General features: G+C 47.7%; 1 protein-coding gene across 2 annotated transcripts in view; it reads left to right on the forward strand.

Annotated features, from left to right (window-relative positions):
• Positions 1–24,402, forward strand: part of MRPL42 (mitochondrial ribosomal protein L42) — a 171,403-nt gene that overhangs the window by 108,963 nt on the left and 38,038 nt on the right. For both annotated transcript variants that reach the window (XM_085653197.1, XM_085653198.1), the window contains exon 4: positions 5,354–5,438. In XM_085653197.1, coding sequence (XP_085509323.1) covers positions 5,354–5,438 — 85 coding nt within the window. The remainder of the gene's footprint in view (positions 1–5,353; positions 5,439–24,402) is intronic.

Here is a 24,402-nt window from a genome sequence, read left to right on the forward strand (position 1 = left end):
GCAGGGTGACATTAACATTAAACAAATAGGAATACATGATTGTTTCCACACCTCTCTATTGTGGCCCAAAGTCTGCTCCAGTGAAAGTAACAGAAGAGTTTCACAAGAATGTGGACCATACGTGCCTACATTTTTCATTCTATCATTTGACAGTCACCATTGCTACTGTTGGTTTCAAGCTAATGATTGAAAGGCTGACAAAAAAGGGACTAAACTTTGAGGGCGGGCAACAGGATGGATGTAACTCTTTCAGAACAAATGAATTCCACATAAGAAAAACTGAGCTACTTTCTGGCTAAGGTATTCTGATTGGGTTATCGAATTCAGCATGGGGAAGCTGTTTCCAATTCCTTTCCCATTCAGTAAGCCGAAAGTAGGTATATATAAGATCATCCAAGTGCAACATCTCGATTTACAGATGGGTCTGGATTATACCTATTTAGCGGCCAAATTAGCGGTTGTGGAGGCCATCATAACTGATTCGATGAATGCTTGCCTGAACTAGTCCACAATCGTAGTAAGTGGGACCTAACTGCATTTCACTACTTTAACTTTACTGTCTAATACCTTAACTACCTTATGTATGATTAATTAGTTCTCATACTTTTTTTGCTGTTACAGCATACCGTTGTTTGATGCCCATACTTACACCTGAGCTCCTACTGAGCTGGGAGAGCTACTTTCAGGTTCTTAACTACATATTGCTAAAGAACAGAGATTCTCTTGCTTAAAGTGGAACAGTCCATAAGCACGGTTTACTTTCACGGATCCTTACAACGTCATGATCACAAAATGTATTCATAATCTGTCTCAGAACTTAACTGCAGTTGTCAAATCAAAGACATGCCATTTAATTTTTGTTTCACAAGTGAAATACATTGGGAAGTATGCACTTTTACATGCATTAAAACATAAATAAGAATTTGACTGTTCTGAACAAGGAAATTCACGATTGTCCTTCGTGAAGTGCCGCACATGCATAGATTGAAATATAAGTTTGCAGAGAGGGAAATTTAAGTTGGCTTCTTGGAATAAAACATTTAAGCAACTAGAAGTGAGTGATGTAATCATTTTACCTTTTTCTTTCAATGTGTATTCAAGCTGTGCTCCACATCCTCCTCCTGAATTCCTTTCTAGGCCTCGCCTGAGCCATCGCGCATGCGCTGCTCTGCGAGACTTTAAGTAAGGGCTTTTCAACTCTAAACACACGTATGCGCTTTTTTTCCCCACCCGCTATTGGCCTTTGCATGCGTCTTTCTTAGAAAGACAGCAAGCAATTGGCCCAAGGCGGGTGCATGTCCCTCCTGTCTACTGTGGCCTAGGGTGCTCGGGAGCGAGCATTAGCACCATCTGTTTCCAAATATTGCAATTGGAAACAGATGGCGGTCAGCGCTGGTCGCGCTGATTTTCCCTTGTAGCGCGCACGTGCACACCTCTCGCGGGTAGTTTTCTAGTGTTTGTTTGATCAGTTCTGTGCTTATAAACTTTCCTGTCTCATTTGCACGGTGTTGTCATTTGTGTGCACGCCATGGTCTTTTTGTGCTGTGCTGCCCCTGTAAACTTTCCTCTTCCCTCTCTCCTGCCCTTGTTATTAAATTTCCTGTGGGTTTGCTGCGGTGTCGTCATTCCTGGTTGCCGCCGTCTTTTCGCTCTGGCTTGGTTCGTTTCCCTGCCGGATGAAGTGTTGCAATTTCTTTGGTCAGGTGTGTGTGGTGTTGTTCTGAGCCCCCTTCCTGTGGGTGGCTGGGGCCTCGCTGCGGCGGTTTCCATTACTCGATGCGGTCGTAAGTGGTTTTGGCAGGAGCTGCCATCCTGTCAGTGATGTGCGGCTTCTGGAGCCAAGCGAGGGCAGCTGCCATCACCTATCCATCTTACGCTGCCTCGGTCAGACGGCTGGACGCGCTTACCAGTTGGCAGAGAAAATAAACACCAGCACGTTTTATGCAGTATAGAGACGAGAGAAGTGAGGAATACTGTTGAAAGTTTGATGACGTTTAATAATGCGAAATAAAAACCACAACTCAGCCCTCAGCCCAGGTCTACTGTGCGCTTGCGCGGAAGTGCGCACGACGAAGGCCAGCAGATAGCATGATAGATGTAATTTCTGCAAAATTGCTCAATGAGCTCATCTTTGGCCTTTTGTTACCTCGTAGAAATTTGTACTGGAGGATGTATTTTGAGTATATATGTCAAACTATACCCCTCTGGCTCCCTTTTGTGGCGTGTGTCTGGCTCATACAGCATCTTATGCACGCGCAGGGCTGATGACATCAGTTGCAATTTATTAACAAAGTGTTGATTTACTTTTAAATGGCCATAAGGTCTCCAAGTAGCTTTTAGCATGGTGGCTGTTACGTCATCCGATTGTGTCTCTCGGCAGAAGCTCTAAACTGAGCAGGCGCTGCTCGTCTCCCTCCGCTTTGGTGCCTGCCTGTTTTTTTTCTCAGCACATCCCCGAGTATGGTGCAAATGAGGCTTGTTTAAGGGACTCCCTTTGATGAGCAAAATCAAACAGAATCGGGATCCCAGGTCTTAATCGGACGGCGTTTTTTTTCTACAAACGGTTTGCTTGGCTTTTAGCAGGTCATCACGTACATTGTTCTCAGCAAAGTCGTCCTGTTGGATGTCAGGTAATCCGCACAGAAGCGCCTGCCTCTTCACAAATCCATTCACACTCCAATGGCCTCTTATGTAATTAAAGGGGGGTGATAATTGATAATGGGGCAAGATGATTACAGCGCGAAAATTGACTATCTGTGAAATTCACTATCGCCCTGCACATCTGGTGCAGCCTATGGGAAACCAACTCTCTTAGCTCCCGCTAGTGGAACTTCAATTATGTGCTAACCTGCACGAGGTTTCGTTTGTACCTCCCCCAGCACTCCCCCCCCCCCCCCCGTTGTCTGTGCCTTTTACTCACCCAGCCCTCCCTTTCAATGTCTGTGCCTTTCACTCCCTCACCCACCCCCCTCCCCTTGTCCGTGCCTTTCAATCCCACTCGCCCCCCCCCCCCCTCCCTCCCCCCTGTTGGCCATGATGCCAACCCCCCCTCCCGTTGTCCGTAATGCCTCCCCCTAAACACTTATAAGGTCCCACAGGCGAGACCTATTGGCTATTCCAATGCTTGTTGAAGAAGGAACTAATCTGGCATAGAATGCTGCACGAGTTTTGAGTAGAATAGTGTTTTCATGCAGACGTCATTGTGGCGTGCTGCATGCCACATTATAAATGTCAACCTTTGAGAGAGCAAGTCACGATTTTGAGACTCAAGAATAGTTTGTGGTGTTGAATTTTTCTTCTCTACCGTTCTTAAAAATCTATTTTGTGGAAGTCAGTGGGAAGGTTGAAGCTGACACATGACCCCAAATGTGCCCCTTTTTTTTATTTCTTCAAAAGTTTTTTTTTATGTTACTATTTTTATAAGAGCAGACGATAAGGACCGTTGTTGCTTCCTCCTCCCCACATTCATAAATTGTAAGTCCTTCGATATATACAGTTAGAACAAAATAAACAAGGTCTGTCAATGGTAGTAGTACTTTTTAGCAACACCGGTTAGCATCAGGTCAATGTGCATATAAGCTTTATCATAAACTTAGGATTTAAACTGCTGAAGGCTAGCTACATTTCCTGTTTCCTGTGTGTTGTTGATATAGAAAGAGGTTTAGAAGCTTGAGGAGGATGTTCTTGTTTTGTAGTTATCAATTTTAATATAACAAAGCTGCACAGTGACGGTGCACTTTGTATATCAACATGTTTGCACATAGAGAACGCTAAGTAATTTTGACAGGATATTCAAGCCCCTACATTTAGCATTACCATTTCAGTTAGAAAATACTTCATTCAATAGCTTATCCCTTGCAACCTTTCTTCAAATGGGAATGTTGAGCATAAGCACCAGTGTCTTGCATTATCTGCTTGGTGACCATCATGCTTCTTGATATTCATGTTTATGTGATAATGATAATAAATGTTTGTTAGAACCTTAACAATTTATCACATGAGTAAAAGTAAGCAATAAAATGTCCTCATTTTAAAAAACTTAAAAGGTTTACATCATTCTCAATTGTTATAAGAAAATGGTGGTCATATGCTCCTAATGGGGCTCGTGGCATGCAGTAAGCACTTGCTAAATCGTAAAGTTTCAGCGTTCTACCACTCAGTTGCGAGTTACTTTTCAGGCCTGATTGTAAAGTTACAAGCATTCTCCACTTATATTTTATGGATAATAACGTCTCTTAGCATATCATAGATTTCTCTGTCTGCTTTGTAGCTAGAGTTTCTGTTTTCAGTGCTAGATCATGGCGGTTGAGAAATTTTATCAGTTGACAGTTCATTTGAGGATCTGACGGGTCCAGCCCTGCTATTATGGCCGCTCTACATACGTGTAGAGCAACACTGCCATATGTTTTTGTTGGAAGCATTTTGGCCGATATCACTGTGTGCTTCAAAACCTTTGCTCCTGAGCTTCAAGTTGACTGACTGTAACAAGTATCCAACAGCAGTCCATGACATTGATTGAATTTCAGGTTTGCCTCCAGTGGAGTATAGTTTTTCTTCAGAAAAACAACTATACCTTTTCATATTTGAACTTGGAAACTTTTTCAAACTCCCCTACTTCCAGTCCCTAGTGGGCCAATCTACTTGGTGTATCCAACCCGCACTCCATCGTGGTCACCCTCAAATTGCGTCTAGGTCCCAGTCTTCCGCAACCATTGGCACTTTTCTTTCCTTGGTGCTTTTCCTACTTACATACTTAAAACATTCATCTCTCTTGTTCCTATCACTGAATTTTTCTCATTTTGGTGTCATTTTGTTTTTTAAATTTAATTTTCTCTTTTTATAAACTGGAGTGAAATTTTTATTATGTTGTTTTGGACTTTTTAACTTTTTGGTAATTCTAAATGCTTTAAACATTTTCTCTAAATTAAGCCAGCCTCTACGTACCAGAGTTGGCAGGGGTTGAGCTCACTTTTAAATTACTTAAACCCTTGACTGGACTGCCGGGATAGTGACTTTAATACTTGTGGTGGACACCCAGCTACTCAAACTACATAAGCACACTGTGAGAAAGTGATTTATCAAATCAGAACGAAATATAATAAACTTGTGTGCATCTCCAATTACTTGGAGTTTGGGATTTAAAATTGCTGCTGACACAAGGCCTGAGGGGGGCATTTGGAGGGATAGCATCAAGGAGGTCATGCTTGCTATCACTATTTTTTTTTCCAATCCCTGTTGCATGGCACCTTTCCTTAAGAATCTGAAGTTACTGTATCCCTAGGAATTGTGGTATAGCTGCCCAGATATAACGTCTGCTTTACTTAGATACATTAATGTTGTTACTTTTTTCCAGCAAAGTTGAGCTTGCCATGACCTCGGATAACAGGACAATTGTCTGCTACCACCCAACAGTAGAAATTCCATTTGAACACACAAAGGTGAGCAAGTAAATGTTTGTAAGGATTTTTTTAGTCAGTTGTTGTGAATCTGTAGCTGGAAGAGATGCTACTGTACTACTACTGTAACCTTTTAGATGGAAAGTAAAATCTCCGGCAAGTAAACGTCCTTCAGTAGAAGATATAAATACATACGTTTGGCTCCATTAAGGTGTACATCCATCAGTGCCAAGTTGAAATCCGCTCCAGCGCCAAAGGCACAACCTGAACCCCAGGATGGTGCTTCACCTACAACCCTTGTGTCGTCCTAGAAATTTTTCTCGCACATTTTTCCTGGTACACAACACAGCTCCCTAGCACATTTGGCATCACTACTTCAGGAAACATTACCTTGGCTGCACTGAGTGTGGTTTTCCCAGGAGCCCCAGGATGAGGCTGGAACAATCTGGCCCTAGAGCCGTGAACATCGGGCCAGTCCCTGGATAGTTGCATCCATTGGCACAGGAGGCCGCAAAGCCCTCCCTCACCAGTTTCCCTTTTACCTGCCACTGACTACTCTAACAAAATTGACCTTTCAGATTTCCAGAGTTGTGCTGACTTCACCACTCCACGCAATCTAAAGTACGTGCAAAATAACAACATTAAATTCTGCATCCCACTGTTCAAAACTGGTCAAAAAATCCTCAGCTCCATGGCGCCCTCTAGAGGGGCAAGTGGAGTTTTTTTCTTTTCTTTTTTAATCTAATACGAAACATGGTAAACTTTGAGCTAATTTTCTAACTGCGAAGAAGTTAAATATCACAATGTTCATTTTATACATAATAATTAAATTCCACATGCCCCACCCAAAAATATGCTGTGCTAATATTATTTCTTCATAGGAGTGTTCCCACATAACTGCGTTCCTTGAACCTTTGTCCTCCAGGATCTAACTCCTCACACAGCTTCTGTCGAGTCAGAATGATGTGCCGTGCAGCAAAAGCCATTTTTTTATTGTACTATCACAAATCAATTATTTCTTAACTTAATCAGAAATTATGAATCAGTCACGCAATCATGAATTAGAGCAGTTTAGAATTTGTTGGTCAAATTAACATGTGTTGGGTGAAACAAACTGTTTTGCCAATCATCTTTTTGCTTCTTGTCTTACTACAGTTTTGTTAAAACAAGAGGAATTAGGCAGTTAGAAAATTAGGAATAACTCCTCTGCTTGCTCAAACAAGCATTAAAAATGCAATAGGTCTCGCCTTTTATTAAGTTGAAAGCCATTTGCTTTGCTATACAATACCATTAGCAAAGCAAATGGCTTTAACTTACTCAAAGGCGAGACCTATTGCATTTTCAATGCTTATTTAGGACTTGTTCCCTGAGTATCCCCCTGTCTGCTCCCTCTGTGTCTCTCCTTCCTATCGGACACCATCACAAGCTGTCGGGGGCAGGTCCAGTCTCCAGTGCCCACCCCCATTGCGCTCTACGCCACTGCTCTTCCGTCCGCTCACTATCAGCCTGCTGCACGTGGGTGAGCCGGTCCCCAGTATCCCCCTATCTGCTCCCTCTGTGTCGCTCTATCCTATCGGTCACCATCACAAGCTGTCAGGTCCAGTCTCCAGTGCCCTCCACGCTCCCGCTCTTCTATCCGCTCACTGTCACCGGCCTGTAAATGAGTGCGCCGGGCTCCTGGGGATAGATTAGAATCTGCTCCCGTTTATTGAATTGCTCCTGGAGCCGCCTCGGATATCCTAGATTAATGTGGCCGGATTAGGCAGAGATGGTTTTATGATGTGTGCGAGGCATATGCCGCCGCTCTGCCCCTGCACTCCTGGTGTGGATTTAGTGGAGGGAGGTGAGGGGGGGGGGGCAGCATCAGTTTGCGAAGCTAAATTTAGATCTCACTAGAACTGCTCGAGGCCTCACGTTTGGTGAAGAGCACAAAAAATCGCAAGTTTGAGGGGAGAGGAGAAGCGGGGAGGCACGAAAGGGGGGCTGGCACAGAAGAACTCGAAAGAAAGAGACGCATGCAGGGAAGGTGGTGGGAAAAGAAAGGGAGGAAGGAAAAGAGGGCAGTTTAGAATTTGTTGGGCAACAGGAGAGGGGCAGACGAGATGAGCAGAATACAACGAGGAGACTAAAAAAGGGACACGAAGAGAGAAAGACACGAGACAGGGCATCTGCAGAAGGGAGAGCAGAAAGGGGAGGAGGAGGAAGAAAGGATGGTATGAGGGGAAGGAAATTAAGGGAAAAGGGATGTTGGAAGGGAAAGAGATGTAGTAAGGGAGTTGGGGAAGCAGACAAGGGAGGGAGGTTTGGAGGTGGGTGTGCAGGAAGGGAGAGAGGGAAGGGAGAAGGTGCAGACTTGGATAGACTTGGATGTTATTTGACAATTAGACAAAAAAAGGGAATATACAGAAGGAAGTACAAGGGAAAGAGAAGGGAGCAGAAATTGTTACAAGCACAGCCCGTCATGGGACGGACAGAAGATGTGCACGCGGGGACTGCCTTTACTGGCGGCGAAAAAGTCCCCAGTGTATCACGCCGCCAGTAAAGCATCCAATCCCGGCGTGCACATCTTCTGTCTCGTTTGTCTCCCCGCGTGCACGCTGGAATCGTATCGATTCCAAAAGGCCTCTCATGGCAGAGCAGCGCATGCGCTGCTTTCTCCAGGCCGAGACCTAAAAAGGCTTATCTTAGGGAGGTGGATAGGGGGCGGAGAGGGACAGGACATATTGTGGCGATAATGATAACTATGGTATGGTTTACTAATGAAAAATGTCCTAGCTATTGTAATGGAAAGTTTCAATTCTATTAAGGACGCGGAGGCGAGTATTATGCTCATCTTTCTTCACTTTAATAAATAGCAGCCATTTTAAGAACCACTTTAACAAACTCCAATTCCCATGATGCCGTGGGATTTTCAACAACAAATGAAACAATAGAGTTCAGCATGACGAGAGTCTCCTCCTTCAACCAATCCGGAGCCTGCAATCCCAGATAAGTCCATCAATGCTGTCCACCCATCCTCTTTCGTCGCGCGAAGTCAACCAAGTCCATCCCTTCAAGCATCCTGTTTATTCGCATCCATCCCTGTAACAAAGAGGGCAGATTAGATCCCTGCCATGGCAATGGGGTTAAAGCCTTAAAGCCTGTAAATGAGAAGGAAAGGACTGCAACAGTTGCATAGAGACAACATCCTTAATGGTGCAAATAAGCAAAGCAAGGACTAATCAAACTAAGTTACTCACTGAATAAGGGAGGGTTCCAACCACGTGTGTCGTGGCAAATGCAGTGGGTGGGATAATCCTCGCCTTAATAGAATTGAAACTTTCCGTTACGATAGCTAGGACATTTTTCATTCTATGTCAGGACCGGAGGCGAGAATTATGCTAGTTCAAAGCTTACTTACCACCAGTTGGGCCATGTGCAGCACTGGTTTGAAGTAAAACCTTTTAAAGGTTGAGTCCGAGGGCCAGTCTGCCGCATACAAAATATCCTCCAACCGGGCCCCCAGCATGAAGGCTGTGGAAGCCATCGCCCCACGCGCAGAGTGGGCTCCGAACAAACACAGGTCAATGCCTGCTTCTTGCATCACCCACCTTACCCAGTGGGCAATTGTGGGAGAGGACACCACCAGGGAAATAAGGAGCTGATGCTCCCCAGGGGGGCAAAACTCTGACATCTCTTCATAGGCCTTAAGGCATCAGACCACACCGTTTTTGCGATTCAGGGAAAACTGTGTACAAGATTACCCTCGTGCCGCACTCTGTGCGTCTTCGGACTGTGAAGGTCACCCCTGAAGGAGTAAAAATCCAATCGGTGATGTTGAGGGCTCGGGCATCTAAAACTCGTCTGCAAGACACAAGGCATAGAAGCATAGCTAGCTTCGCTGAAAACTCTTTCCTGGAAAGGAACCTATTAGGTTGCCGTGAGAGAAAAAGATTCAAGACTTGGTTCACGTCCCAGAGAGTGGATTATATGAGCTCTCTGGGAAGGGAAAGGCAGATTCCCCGCAAAAGTCGACACACCAAGGGGTGTTCCTCCACCGGAGAGCCCTCCACTACTGCATGTCATGACGAGATAGCGGAACAGAAGGTATTTCTCGATCTAAACGCCAAACCTTCCTCTGCTAAGGAGGCCAGGAAATTCAAAACATGTGTCACATCTGCTGCCACGGGATCAAGGCTCCGTCGCAGACACCAACAGGGCCACCTCCACCAAGTGGATGAACTGGACCACCTCCACCAAGTGGATTTGTGTTGCTTGACAGTGCTGTCCGCCAAGGCCATTCATTTTTCAGCCGCATCCGAAAGGCCTGGGACCGCCCATCGTCCCCAGTAATCTGCCACACCATGAGAGCAAGGGACCCTTGCAGAACAAGAGGATGCGGTTGCCTAGCTGGGTTGAGAAGCAGCTCTGGAAACAGGAAGAGAGTGATTAGAAAATCCCAGGAAAGTTCCAGAAGAACTGGAAACCAGACTTGAGATCTCTGAATTAGCGTGATTCGTACCACCTCCGATTCCTGCCTGTGAACTTGTACCGAGGCGCTTGTGATCATGGCGAACGGGGAAAGGCGTAACCCTTCTCTTCCCTCCAGTCTTGGAGGAACGCATCCGTGGCCGCTGCCAGGGGACCCGGCCATCAACTGAAGAATCTGGGAAGTTGATGGTCCAGGTGGGAGGCAAAAAGGTCCACGGAGAAAGGACCCCATTTGGCTTAGAGGTCCGAGAATACACCTTTATGGAGCTACCTCAAGCTGCCATCCCGAAAGTTGCGTGACAGGAAGTCCGCTAGGTTTTTTTTGTTGGTTTTTTTGGCTGCAAAAAATACTTTTTTTTTTTTAAGATGAACAAACATTCTACATAATTTTATTGTGTGAGCTAGATAGAATTTTAAACATGTTTTTATCAAGAAAAATGCAATGGTGCGTGAATACATTTTGTTTCTTTACAGTATTTATCCAGTGTATGACAACTACTTTTTACCAGACAGGTTCTGTAGCGCTCAGTAGCAGCAAACAAGATAGGTTATCGGTGTTATACTTATCCTACTGTGCTATTTACTTCAGTCACTTATGTCCAGCGACAAGTTCCTATGTGGGGGTTCACAGATGTGTCCACGGTAAGCGTTCCAACTTCGAGTCCATTTCTTGGGGCATCCTCTATGGATATATACCGCTTTTTCAGCCACCACTATACTGTCCATGTCACAACATCACTGGGGAAGGGCAGGGGCCTGTCTGGACCCCCAGTGTAGGAATGTGCCTGGTTCACCACATTGACGGAGGCAGAATGGTGTGTCCGTCCTACCTATTTTATGGAGGAGCGTGCGGGTGTAGTATGTACGATGCAGAATTTTTAGTTCTTAGTTGTATTAATTTGAATTTAGAAGATATCGCCACTTCTTTGGGGGACGCCAGTGCCTCCTGCCAGTCTGTGTCATCTAAGTCACCTAGTTCCGATTCCCACCTGGCTCGTAGGGCTGTTACTGCATCTGGTTGATTATTTATTATTTTCCGATATGTGTGGGAGATGGCCTTTTTTGCCAGATGGTCCGTCAGGAGTCTGTCCTCCAACGGTGATGCCTTCGAGTTGCATGCCTTGTGCGATCTTCTCAGTGAGTGCGTGTCTTATCTGTATATAACGGAACATTTCCTTTTGCGCTAGGCCGTTAGTGTGTTGTAGTTGGGCTAGTGTGATTATCTCGCCTTTCTTCCACATATCACCCACCTTTGAAATGCCTATCAAATCCCATTGTTTAAAGCCTTTAGTGTTCCGTAGCATACCTAGCTTCTTTGTGTCCCATAGTGGCGTGGCTTGTGTCACGACCCCTTCCCAGCCTAACGCACGCTGTGCCTCGAACCATACATGTATGGTGTGCACCGTAGGGCCCGTGAGAGGAAGTCCGCTATTTGATTGTCCTGACGCGGAAGGTACTCTGCTGTGAGCGAGATCTGGTGATCCAGGTAGTACTGCCAAAGATTGGAGGCAAGGTCGGAGAGGGCCTTCGACGGGTGCCTCCCAGATGGTTGATGTAACGGACTGCGGACACGTTGTCCATCTTGAGAACAATGCAAGATTGGACAGAGTCCTTGGTCCATCACCGAATTGCAAAAGAGCCCGCCAGGCGCTCCAGACAATTGATGTGTAAATGTTGCGTTGTGTGGAGACCACAGTCCCTGTGTAGTGAAATCCCCACATCTGGCACCCCAACCTGATCTGCTGGAGTCGGACTCCATTACAATGTCCGGGGCGAAGCCAAAAATCGCTCGGCCATTCCATGCCTCCATGTTGGCTACCCACCAATTGATTTCTTCCTTGGTGTCTCTGGAGGTCACCTGTTGGGAGTACGAGAGACCCTTGCGCAAGTGTGCCGCCTTCAAGCGCTGAAGGGCACTGTAGTAAAGAGGCCCCGGGAAGATGGCCTGAATGGAGGAAGAGAGGAGGCCAACTAGGCGGGCCACATGTCTCGGAGAGATTCAAGGCCTGGACAAAGCATGTCTCATTTCGTGCCGAATCTTCGTTACCTTCCCGGACAGGAGGCTAAGAGTAGTGGCCACGGAGTAAATTGAGAAACCCAGAAAAATCACCCACTGGGAGGGGACCAGAAGGGACATGGATTCGTTGATTATGAAGCTCCGTTGCTGTAAGAGGTTGACCACGTGCCAAAGCTGCACAGTCAGATGGTTGGGACATTGTGCTATTATGAGGATGTCGTCTAGGTAGACGATGAGTCTCATCCCTTGAGGCCTTAGATGCTCCACGGAACTGCCGAAATCTACTGTGAGGGGAATATTTCGGTACCTAAAGGTAAACGTCCTTGAGGTCCAGACGCACCATCTAGTCTCGGTGACGGTTGATATCCCGCAACAGGTGGATCTCCTCCATTTTGAAGTGGCGGTAGATGATCCATTCGTTGAATTCTCACAGATTGATGACCTGCCGCCGATACTGTCTGCCTTGTCCATCAGAAAAAGGTTGCTGATCAACCCCCTGGGATGTGGGGTGGTGGTGGGGCGGTGTAGTGACCTGAACCGGGGTGCCATTGAACTCTATCAGGAACCATTGGATCGTCTGTAGAACCCAGGCATCCCCTGTGATGGAAGTCCAAGCCTGGAAAAAAATTTGACAGACGGCCCCCTATTTTTAAGTGGGAAGAAGGGAGAACACTCACCAGTGTTATTGGAGGCACCTGCTCCCCTGGCTCCTCTGCCTTTGCCACGTCGTTCTCTGGTAGGATAGACGTTACCAAACCTTGCCTGATCTTCATACTGGCCTTGGTGGGAGCCTTGTCCTCTGGTGTTATACTCGTTATTAGGCTGGCCGGTCAAGCGTCCCCTACCTCGACCGCCACCCCACCCCCCTTCCCCCCTCAAAACCCGGGAGTGAAAAACCTTTTTGATTAAGGACTGCGCCTTCTAAAGGGAGGTAAAAGTATTCCGAAACTCCCCAACTCCTTGATAATGGGCTCCCCAAAAAGACTTCCTTGCGCGATAGGGCCTGCCTCAGTCGGCCAGGTCCCCCAGCTTGCGGTCTTCCTTTATAAGCAACAAGCGACGTCTCTCAGTAGATAACGCGCAATTCGTGTTTCCCAAAAAGACGATTGCACGCTGTGCCCAGGCGTAGAGGGTATCTGGGGAGATCAGGGAGCCTGACCTCAGCCATGTCTAGGATCTTTGTTAGAGGGCCAAGGGTATCCAGGAGCTTGCCCTGGCAAGCCCGCCAGGATCAGTCTATCCCCTTTTTGAGATCTTTAATAAACCTTTGCAGGAAAGTGGCCATTCTGGCATCTATATCTGGTGTCATCACCACCTTGCCATCAAGAGAGGGTCAGGGGCCACTCAGCCCGCAAACAGTTCCATGAATCCTTCTCCAGAGGCTTCCAAATGTGGCCCACCACGTACTGCGTGAACTTCTCTGATGGAGCCCATGTGGAAGACCTCTGGTGAAGGATCTCATCCGGGTCCAACATGGCCGAGCACAACCCCTGGCATCCACTGCGGGGGAGGGTTGGTCAGGGGCTGAGAGGAAGGGAGCCAGGGGCGGGAAGGGCCTACGTTGTTATCCGTGTCCCTATGATTGTCATCCACGAGGGGTGGGGGATAACTGAGTGGGCACGGTACTGGCCAGGAACGCCTGCTTCAACCTAGCAAAGGTGTCGAGATCCACCTCAGCTTCACGGGGATGCTTTTCCGGTGGGGGTGTTGTTTCCTGGGGTGGGGAGGACCCAGCGGGCAAAGGGGGGAAGAAGAATGCCCCTTGATTCGGTCACAGGCCTAGGCTATTTAGCGCGTGAGGCGCTCCTCCGGGGTGGCGATGGCCGCAGAAACTGCCCTATGAATTGATGCGTCTACCACATCATAAAAATCATTGTCCCAGGGAAGCCAGCCAGGTGTTCATCCTCCCCCCTGCAAATCGTCAAAGGCTTCCATAGCTGGGAGATGTCCTTTGGTATCACTGCAGCACACAGGAAATAATGTTGTGCAGCACCCAGGCAGAGTGCTAGGTATATGGGTGGGGTTGGGTGTCCGCCTAAAGCATTAGCGTGAGGGAGACTCGCAGCGTGGGGTCCAAGCCCCAGGGACAGTTCACCCCAGGTACAGAAAAAACTTTAAGGGGGAAGGTGTCTGGGAGAGTCCCTAAAGGACCGTGTCTTTAAAACCAATACAGACTCCCGTGGGAGCGTGGCAGTAAAACCAGCCTGTTACTGACCCCCGTAAGGACCCTTCATACGAAGGACGTCACTCTCCAGACACAAGGCTCCCGACCGAGGCGCTCTGCTCAGGAAACTCCGGGATGCGCAGAATTTTGTGAGCGCTTCGCGGCTGGAGGCACCAGTCAAACGCCCTCAGGCGGTGGGAGGAACGCACCGTGGAGCTAAACCTCGGGTAGCAGTGGCTGCGTAGGAGCGATGTAGGCTCTCGCGGTCGTAATTAGCAGCTGCAGACACACCGCATCAGCGCAGAAAGTACAAACAAGCAATGACCAAATAAAATGTGCAAGATTAACAGAGCAAATCAAACGGGACCACGTGAGCGCGGAAAGTGGGAAACACACTAGAAATCAGTGCAGTAGTAAGTCAGTACACACAAAAAATGCGTCATAGCAGTTAAATCAGTACATTAATACCAATAGCACACTAGTAATAAGCCATAGCATTTATCTCTAGCAGCGAAGAAAGAGGATGGTTGGACTGCGTTGATGGACTATTTCTGGGATTGTAGGCTCCTGATTGTTTGAAGGAGGAGACTGTCGTCATGCTGAACTCTATTGTTTCTTTTGTTGAGATTCCCAAGGCATTCTGGGAATTGTAGTTTGTTAAAGGGGTTCTTAAAATGGCTGCTACTGATTAAATTGATGAAAGATTAGCATAATCCTTTCCTCAGGGCCTGACATAGAATTAGTCATGGGGTCGGCAACCATGTAGGGGAACCCAGACATTTCTGGAAAGTAGACATGAATGGAAGTCCAGGGGAGATGTCGCTTGTCGATTCCTCCAACATTTACTTATCCAGGGTACCCTGCAATGGCAAAACATTGAATAAAAACACAGTTTATGGGAGCCACTCCTGACTTCCACCAGCAACATCAGATTGCTGAGGTGGATCGGGGGTGGCTGCAGAAGCGGTTCCGCTGCACCTCCCAATGGAGGCCTGTTGCTGGGGGCCCATGGGAGGAGCGTCGGCACTCCAAACACAGGTCGACGACAGGACGGCTTGAAGCCCATCCCCAGCACACGACCGTTAGTAAATAAATAGTCTATGAGAGAAATAGTGGGACATCCAATGAATTGATACTGTCCCACCAAAACCTAGAGTCCCGCATAGGCATTTGCCAGGCCTACACTAGTCAGTCATTCGAGAACTATTCGAGAACTAGAAGACGCTCCTTTCTGCCTCCACAGCAAGCAAACACACTTAGCAGACCGAACAACCCCCTGGCCCTAATCTCCATTTCACCCATTTCTGCCCAAGTTCACTGTTCTGACCTCATTTTGAGAACTGCAACCTCCAGAACCAAAGTAGGGCCAAAATCCCCAACAATCCTCAAAACAGTCTTTTCAGATTCCACTTCATTTATAGTGATTTTGGAGACTGCAGAGGGCACATGCCTATCACTCCCCTTGCCACTGCCTGTCATCAAAAAGTAATCAGTGGCCTTTTCAGGTTCAGCTTCCCCCACGTTTTGCCTCTCTCAAAGTTCTATTTGCCTTTTCTAAGAGTCCATTGCAGCAGGAGTTTTAACATTTTCATATCAACCAAAAAATAAAAGGATTATCAGTTTATAGTCATCACCTAACCAGTTGGTTATATGGTATCTATATTATATTTGCCAAAAAAAATCCCAGACTTCAAATTCTTATTTTTTTCTTATAATATGTGACCATACCGGAGACATTCATCATTTGTGCCCTTGTATGGTAATCACCCCTCCCCATTCCCCCTTCCTAAAAAGTTAGAGGTAGGAACTAGATCCAAGCGCCTAAAACAAGTAGAGCATTTATGGCTCTGCTTAAACTGACAGTGGACTGTGATTCTTTTCATGTGCCCTTTAAACCCTTGTAATTCTTGGAGCCTCATTCACAGGGTCGACATTCAAGACAAGAACAGAAGGTAGATGGTCAGGGTGTTTTTATGTGATTATGAACCTTTCCTTCAAGTATCCAAGAATATAATTCCTAAGAATTTATACAAGGCTGCTGTATAAAGGAGATTACTCGTAAAATTGTCCTATGGTTTACTGAGGTAACTATGCAAAGAATTCCATAACCTTTGCAGTAGACTACGTGGAAAGTCCTATATAATCTAGAATAATGCTGCTGAGCTCACATATAATAGAGATGGGATCTAGGGAGATGTGATGAAATAACCTTGATATGGCCTGAAATGCAGTGGTGAAGTGCCAGCGCCAGCTTGTTTTGCTAGTAAAGGGTGTTCGAAATCTGTTTATAGTGGCACAGTTAAGTAAAGCACTCTCTCCAAAAGTCAGTGTTTGATCTCATGGAGATGTTACTTTTTTTTTTTAGATATCTGGACTGTTAAATCGCAGATCTATTAAAAAAAATAAAATTAAGGCCCCTCGTTGCATCAGGGTCACCCAACTCCCTGCTGCATACCCCCTTGGACCGTACGAATGGGGTCTTATTAGTTGGGAAGGATGTGTGTCCTTCAGTAATTGGTCTGCAACCTTCTGTCTACTGGGAACCAAGTACTCGGTTGTAGCACTTGACTTTGTCAGGGTAGCGAGGCCTACTCGGGAGGAGGTGGTGTTGCCTTGTACACCAGTCTGCAGGTATGTAATGAACAATACCCAATAAATCATTGTCCAGCCAGAGCTTTTAACTTAAAAAAAGGAGCAGTGCATCATTACACATACTGCATAATTCTACGCATTAATTTGCAAATATATAAAGTAGGCGGGGGGACACCCTTCTAACAGTCCACATGCCTAGTAAGTTACCCCCTTCATATAGTAAATACAAAATTATTGGATATAATTATCAAAAGGCAGGCCTACCAGCTTTGTTGGTTTGTTACCACATTCATAAGAGCCGAAACCTGTCATAACAGACAAATGCAACACCGTTAAACCTGCTATCAATGGCATTACGTTACAATGACATGCATTAGAACATGTAATGCATGTCTTTTAATCTGATGATTAGGAAAAATATTCTTATCGCTTTGATTAAGGCATATAGAGTTTTACTGTCAATTTTGTTAAAGTATTACCGTTTCATTAAAATATGAGCGCAAGTCTCTCTTCAATTTTCAGCATGCTGCAAGGGCAGCCATTGGACTCACCAACATGCGTCCCCACACCCCAAAGCCTGTGAGAGAGATCAAAGTTCTTGGAGTGCTTAAAATAATGTGAAACTGTCTGGGGGTGACTAGTTTAATCCCCTGTGAGAGTTGGGTCAACTAAAAAAAATAAAAATGTGATTGGGTCTCTTGTGGTTGCTCCTGCACTCTTGGCAGCCCATGTACATTTTAGAACACATTGGTGGTGCCCCTGCCGTCAAATGAACACCACTAGCCAATTACACAAATTGTACAGTGCACTCGCAAGAGCTTATAGGGCAATCCAGGTCCCCCTTGATGTAGTCACCGCGGGTAAATTTGGCTTCTTATTTGGGGGGGGGGGGGGGGGGCTTTTCTAAAGGGTGCCCGATCAAACTCATGGCCCTCTCAGCTCAATACTTTTTGTTGGGGCCATGGAGGGACTCAACACTGGTTCCTGCTCCCGCCTCCCAGACACGGGCGCAAGAGGGGTGGTAGAAGCACCTGGCCTGATGACCTGCTTTCCTTTTGGTGTTCAGATGAATGGGTGCGATGGTGACAGATACCTAAAAAGTACAGCGGCATCCATTTTGTTTTGAGTCTTCTCCGAGTGAGATGGGAGCCGCGTCAGCGAATGTACTCCTAAGAGTAAGCTTTGTGCACGCCCTCTCCCACCTTTCATGTCCTCTTTTTTTAGGGCAAAGCCTATCAGCTACTACATTGAAAGCTTACTTAGGAATGCATTCCGCCCATTGCTGATTATTAGATTTGTCACTCACATTTGCTTGCTTTCTATTTGCTTGCTTTATTTGTTTTAGCTTGTCCAGTTGGTGTCTTTTCCATGGAGCATAGCATGTTTAGCATCTCTTGAAGTGTCTGCTTTTCTAGGTCTATTTTTTGCTTTTTCTTGAAGCACTCCATGAGAGTGCATGTGCTTTTTAGCCGTCTTCATTGTGTGCATCTCTTCCTGCCCTTAGTACTCCAAGTTGTTTCCTCTCCCTGTTCTGCTGGTCCCCTGCCCTGGATTTTGTGTCTCACCCAAGTCCCTCTCCCCAACCTCCTTCCCTTCGTTTTGCTTCGTCCTGCCTGCTCCCTGCCCATGTAATTCTATCCATTGCTCATCTCTTGCCAGTGAGCTTCCTCCCAAAGATTTCATCCACCCTTCCTCTGTTTCCACTGTTGATAAGTGTCTGCCCAACCCTCTCTCCATTGCCGTTGTTGATTAGTGTCTGTCCACTCCTTCTCCTTCACCTCCATTGTTGCTGTTGCTTTTACCACACCCTCCCTCCTTTGCCGTTTGTCTGCCCGTCCCCCATCCGTTGCATTATTGCCGTTTCCTCACTCTGCCTCCCTTTATTGCTGTCCGTACTTTTTCGTTACCCAGACCCCTTCCTTTACTTTTCCCTGCCCACCCTTCCTCTGTTGCCGCTGTTACTTACTGACCTCCTACCCTCCATCTGGTCCCTCCATTTCCGTTGTTGCTTTCTTACCAATCCACCCACCCTCACTCCACTGCAACTGTTGATTTTCCCTACCCACCCTCCCTCCATTACAGCTGTTGCTTTTCCCTGCCCACATTTCCTCCTTTCGTGCTGCTTAGTGCCCACCGAACCCTCCCTTCGTTTCCGCGTAGTGAAAACCCGACCTTGACTGCGTTGCCGCTTAGTGCCCACCAACCCTCCCTTTGTTGTCGCTTAGTGCCCACCAACCCTCCCTTTGTTGCAGCTTAGTGCCTGCCCAACCCTTCCTTTGTTGCAGCTTAGTGCCTGCCCAACCCTCCCTTGGTTGCTGCTTAGTACCTGTCCAACCCTCCCTTCATTGCCAGCTTAATACCTTCCCAGCCTTACACCAGCACACACATGTTCATGCTCTTTAAAACGTGGATAAAAATTGTTTTGATATAAGAAAGAGAACTAAGACTGTTACACTTACACTCTTTGGTTGTTAACATCTAAAAAGAAAATCTCTAGAGCTCTCACAACCCGACATATATCTAAAGAAATAAAAGCTACAAGCAGTGCTAACTTGAAAGATTATGAACAGAGAGTCAGTTCTCATGGATTCCACCATTCCTGTATCTTTTTACTGCTATATACACATCTGAACAAGAGCAGTATTTTGCTGCAAGAGGTTTTTCTTGAATCACTTAATGTCTAAAGAAAGAAAATTATAATTATGATTTGTATTTGTGTAATCCCCACTCGATGTATGCGATCTGTTTTTTTCTATCTAGGTTTGCGCTATATAAATACCAGTGTGTATATATACACAAAATAAGTGTACCAGATAGCTAAATATCATTAAGGAAAGCATGTTTCAGTCCAGATTTTTTTTTTTTTCCCAAAAAACCTTTATTCAGCATGATCACAGAATACACAGCCCCATGCCTACAACCATCTTGTGGCCGGCGGCGTAATATGAAAATGTGAGTGAATGTTGAACACAGCTGCCTGCCTACAACCCACCAGGGGCCGGCTGCGGCGTAAGGGAGAAGGATGATCAGAATGTCATCATGTACGAACACAACCCATCAATCACTGAACATTTTTGCATTAAATGAGTTTTCCACAGTAGTATGCACCAGTTGTAGCGAGGAACCCCACAGTTGCGCGCACCGCCCGCTCCACCCCACATCCCAGTGTGTTGTCTGGTCGAGGGACAGAGGGAGAGCCACCCACCGCGCAGCCTCAGCTAAAGTAAGGGATGAACTCCCCTCCCGGCCCATGACGAGCAGTCCCCGTCTCCGTCCATTCAGTTGGGTCCCTTATCGTAAAAGTAGTGGCGTGGAGGGGTAGGGGCTAAGCGGGCAGGAAAGCCCGTCACGTCTGTGGGTGCGACAGCAGATACGTTCGTAGGGGATCCCAGACATCAGTTGGCCTAGATGCGGAAGGTAGTAATTCTGCATATCGAAGTAAAGTATCTTGACAGTGTACCATGTCTCTGACCCATTCCTTAAATTTGGGAGCTCTGCCCCGTCCCCATCTACAGGCTATCAGTCGTTTTGCTATAAGGAGGGCAATAGTGGCAAATCTGCGTGTCGGTTTTTTTATAGTTTTGGTGTAGCCCAGAAGCGCCTGCTCCGGAGAGGGTGCCAACGGGACATCTATCATTTCTGAAATGCCTGAGTATACTTGTTGCCAGTAGTTGGCTATTTCCCGGCATTCCCACGCCATGTGGAGAAAGTCCGCCGCCGGAGCGCGGCACCGCCAGCAAAGATCGTCCTCCCGAAGGCCCACCCTACACATGTACCTTGGAGTACAATAAAGCCTATGTAGGAACCTATAATGAATCACCCTGAACCTGCTGCTGGAGGAGATTTGTTCTGTTTGTAAGCAGCAATAGCCCCAGAGTTCGTCAGCTATGGGCAGTCCCAGTTCTTCCTCCCATTTGGTACGCGCCTTGCAAGGCAAGGGGTCTGGTGTAGAGCGTATAGAGTGGTATAGGGTGGAGACCGCGTGTGCCGGAGTGGGAGCTTTAAGTATCCGGTGCAAGGGTTCCAATGTGGGTGGTTCACTGGGAAACTCCCCCGTCAGTGCACGAATACCACTGCGAAGCCTAATATAGAGGAATGTGTCCATGAGAGTGGGTGCAAGGCCAGCGAACATGTGCGACTGGGAACGGAATTGGCCGTCATGATAGAGGTCCCCCCATGTTGTAATGTGGAATTTGGCCATAACGTTTTTGAACAGTTGTTCCTGTAAAAGGGGCAAGCGGGGATGGTATGCCAGGGGAAGCAAAGGAGAATAAAGCAGCGGTGTGTGGGTTATCCTCGCAATATATCGCCACGCCAGAATGGAGCTCGAAATAGTGGTGCGGTACGCCGCACGCGTCTCTGGTGTACTGAGTATCGCTCCCTCCAGTGGGATAGGCGCAACCAGCCAGTGTTCCACAGCCGTCTGTGGCATGAAAGGAGTGGGGCGAATCCAGTGATGAATGTAGTGGGCCTGTGCACTATGAAAGTACATCTCAAAGTTCGGCAGGTCGAACCCTCCCTGCGCGAACGGACGAGTCAACACCTCCCAACGTAGACGCGGCCTCCTTCCACCCCACACCAGACGAATAAGCTCAGACCTCAGAAGTTGAAAGAAGGACTTGCCTGGATAATAGGGAATATTCATGAAGAGGTACAGGAGTTTCGGAAGAACCACCATCTTGATCAGGGATGCGCGGCCTGCAAAAGAGAGGGGCAGCGTGATCCATCTGGACACGCAGACCTGGATATGGTCAAACGTACGGCCATAGTTCATCCGCATTAGCTCTTCGCGGTCATGGGAGAGAAGTATGCCTAGGTAGCGAACCTCATCCATGTCCCACCGTAGGGGGTAGTCAAAAGGAAACGGTTGAGCGGCTGCAGTCAGCGGAAATATAGTGGATTTTCCCCAGTTGATATGGATACCAGACATACCCGCAAAGCGAATAAACTCCCGGAGGACAGGGTTGAGGTTGGTAGCGGGATCACGGATGTATAGCGTGATGTCATCCGCGTATAAGGATATGAGGACCTCACGCTGAAGACAGCGCAGAGCCTTGTCTCGGTGATGCTGACGGAGCCGGGCCGCCAGGGGTTCCATCGCCACCGCAAACAGAAGCGGAGATAGGGGGCATCCCTGGCGAGTACCCCGCGACACCACAAAGGGGTCCGATATCCGCCCATTAAACCCCACCCTAGCAAACGGCCGGTCATATAGGATATCAATCCAGCGCGTAAAACCCAAAGGCATTCCCATATTGCGTAAAATACAGTGAAGATAGTCCCATTCCAGAGAGTCAAAGGCCTTGGTGGCGTCTAAAAAAACCGCCACCAATGGCAAATCCGGGTCTACATTATGCATAATGGAAAATAGCGTCCGGAGATTATTGGAGGTGGCCCTACCAGGGACAAATCCCGCTTGATCAGACAACACCAGGCCTCCCAGTAATAACTGCAAACGATTAGCTAGTATTTTAGTCAGGATTTTGGCGTCACAGTTAATTAGCGAGAGAGGACGATAAGAGTCGCAGTATTGGGGTGGTTTTCCAGGCTTTAATAAGGAGGTAATCAGAGCCTCCTGCATAGACGAAGGAAGCGTGCCGGACTCATGTGCCTCCATGAATACCTCTCGGAGTACCGGAGCTAGGATATCAATAAACGCCTTGTAGAAATCCATGGGCAGCCCGTCCAGCCCCGGGCTTTCCCCGGTGCCATCTGATTGATCGCATCCCTAACCTCGTCCAGGCCTATCGGCTCCGCCAGAAACTCCCGTTGACGGTCAGAGAGCCAGCCCAGCGTGAGCTCCTTAAGGTAGTCGCCCATGTCCAGTGCGCCGACCCTAGTAGTAGAGTATAGCGTAGAGTAGTGTGTAGTGAAGGCCGCCAAAAGCGAGTGTGTATCACGGATAGGGGTCCCATCCTCTCCCTCCAGCTCCAGCACAAAATTGGAGCCCCGCGGCGGGCGGATCGCTCCTGCCAGCGATTTACCGGGTCGCTCCCCCTCCCCGTACACACTAGCCTTAAAGTGCTTGCCCCGGAAATTTACCTCTCTTTCAGCGGTGGAAGTGTAGTCTGATAGTGTTTCGCGGTACTTTGCCTGTGCATCTGTGTTGTCGGCGTAGTCAGGGCTGGTTTCCAGGGTGTGGAGTGTGGACTCCAGTCTACGTAATGCATCTCGCAGGGTCCTCAGCACCCCGGAGCTCTTGGAGATGCAGAACCCCCGTATTGTGACCTTCAGTGCTTCCCAGAAAGTGGCCGCCCGTTCCACCGATCCCTTGTTACGGGATATGAAATCTTCTAGTTCTTGACAAATTTCGGCTCGAAACAGTTCATCAAGTAAGATGTTGGGTTGGAGTCGCCATGTCGGGGGTCTACCCATTATATCCGGTAGGCGAAACTTGGCTAGCACCGGAGAGTGGTTGGAGTATATACGGCCTACATGACGCACCTCTGTCAGAGAGGGAGCCAAGGCCCTATTCACCATAATGTAGTCTAGTCTGGCCCATGTTGCATGTGCAGTATTCCAGTGCGTGCCTTCCAGGGAAGTCGGGTGTAAGTGACGCCAGGCATCGACGACATCTTGAGTGTCGCAAATGTCCCTCAGGTATCTATGTGTATTAGTGTAATGGTGTATAGATGGGTTTGACCTATCCAAAGCGGGGTCCAATACAGCGTTGAAGTCTCCCCCCCCCCCAAATGAGGTGTGTGGAGCCCACGTCTCTGATCTTGTTCCAGAGAGCCATGAAACTGCTCGGGTTATCGCAGTTGGGGCCATAAGAGCAGGCTAGGGTGATAGTCTCGATACCTATCCTTCCCCACGCTATACAATATCGACGCTCGCGATCTGCTGTGGTGCCCAGAGGAACATAGGGAATACCTCTTTTGATTAGGATGGTAGTGCCTCTCGCATAAGATGAGTAAGGTGCATGAAGCGAGTGGGCCGCCCATCTGGCAGCAAAGGTAGCCGTGCGGAGGGGATCCATGTGGGTCTCTTGAAGAAATACCACCTGAGCATTCAATCTGTCTAATGCACCCAAGATCTGCCGGCGCTTCCTCGGATTCCCCAGCCCCCTCACATTCCAATGATAGCAGTGAGCTGCCCTCCCCCCCCCCCCAGCTCAGTGCACGCGGTGTGGGTCATATTCGCTAATAGATAGAGTATGGGTTAAGAGGCCTATCTGGCAGCAAGGCCATGGAGGTAGTTGTCTAGTGAGGAGGCATGCTGTGCTACTTTGACACGTATATGCGCAGTGCTCATGCTGAAAAACAATAACAACTTCAAAACATTCCCTTGAAATCCCACCCACCCACCCACTCCGACATCCCAATCATGTCGGGCATCTCCCCCACCCCATACAACCCTACAATGTCCTGTCATGTACTTATTGGGGAACACCCAAGAGGGGGACACTAGGGGTCCAGGCCGGCCATCCCACTCCCCCGATATCTCACCCGCTATCCTCTGGATTGAGAGCCCAGCGGAAAGTGCAGGAGGGGGGGGATCAAAGCCAGGGCACAAGCAAATTTAAACACATCGAGAGACCATCGAAGCCATCAGGACCTAACAGGTAGTAGCTCAACCATACAGGAGCAATGTTCATAGATAGTTATGTAACCAGCAGTGCAATTTGAACGAAGGACATAGGCATAGCAAGCCAACCCACAACAATAGCAATATTGGAACACGGTAACAGCTAGACATCCCATATCAGTCAGGGGCAGAAGTGGGTGATCGGGACCCCGCCCTCTCCGAGTGGGATCGGGTGG

Source organism: Triturus cristatus, chromosome 4_1, assembly GCF_964204655.1.
Source record: "Triturus cristatus chromosome 4_1, aTriCri1.1, whole genome shotgun sequence".
NCBI lineage: Eukaryota > Metazoa > Chordata > Amphibia > Caudata > Salamandridae > Triturus > Triturus cristatus.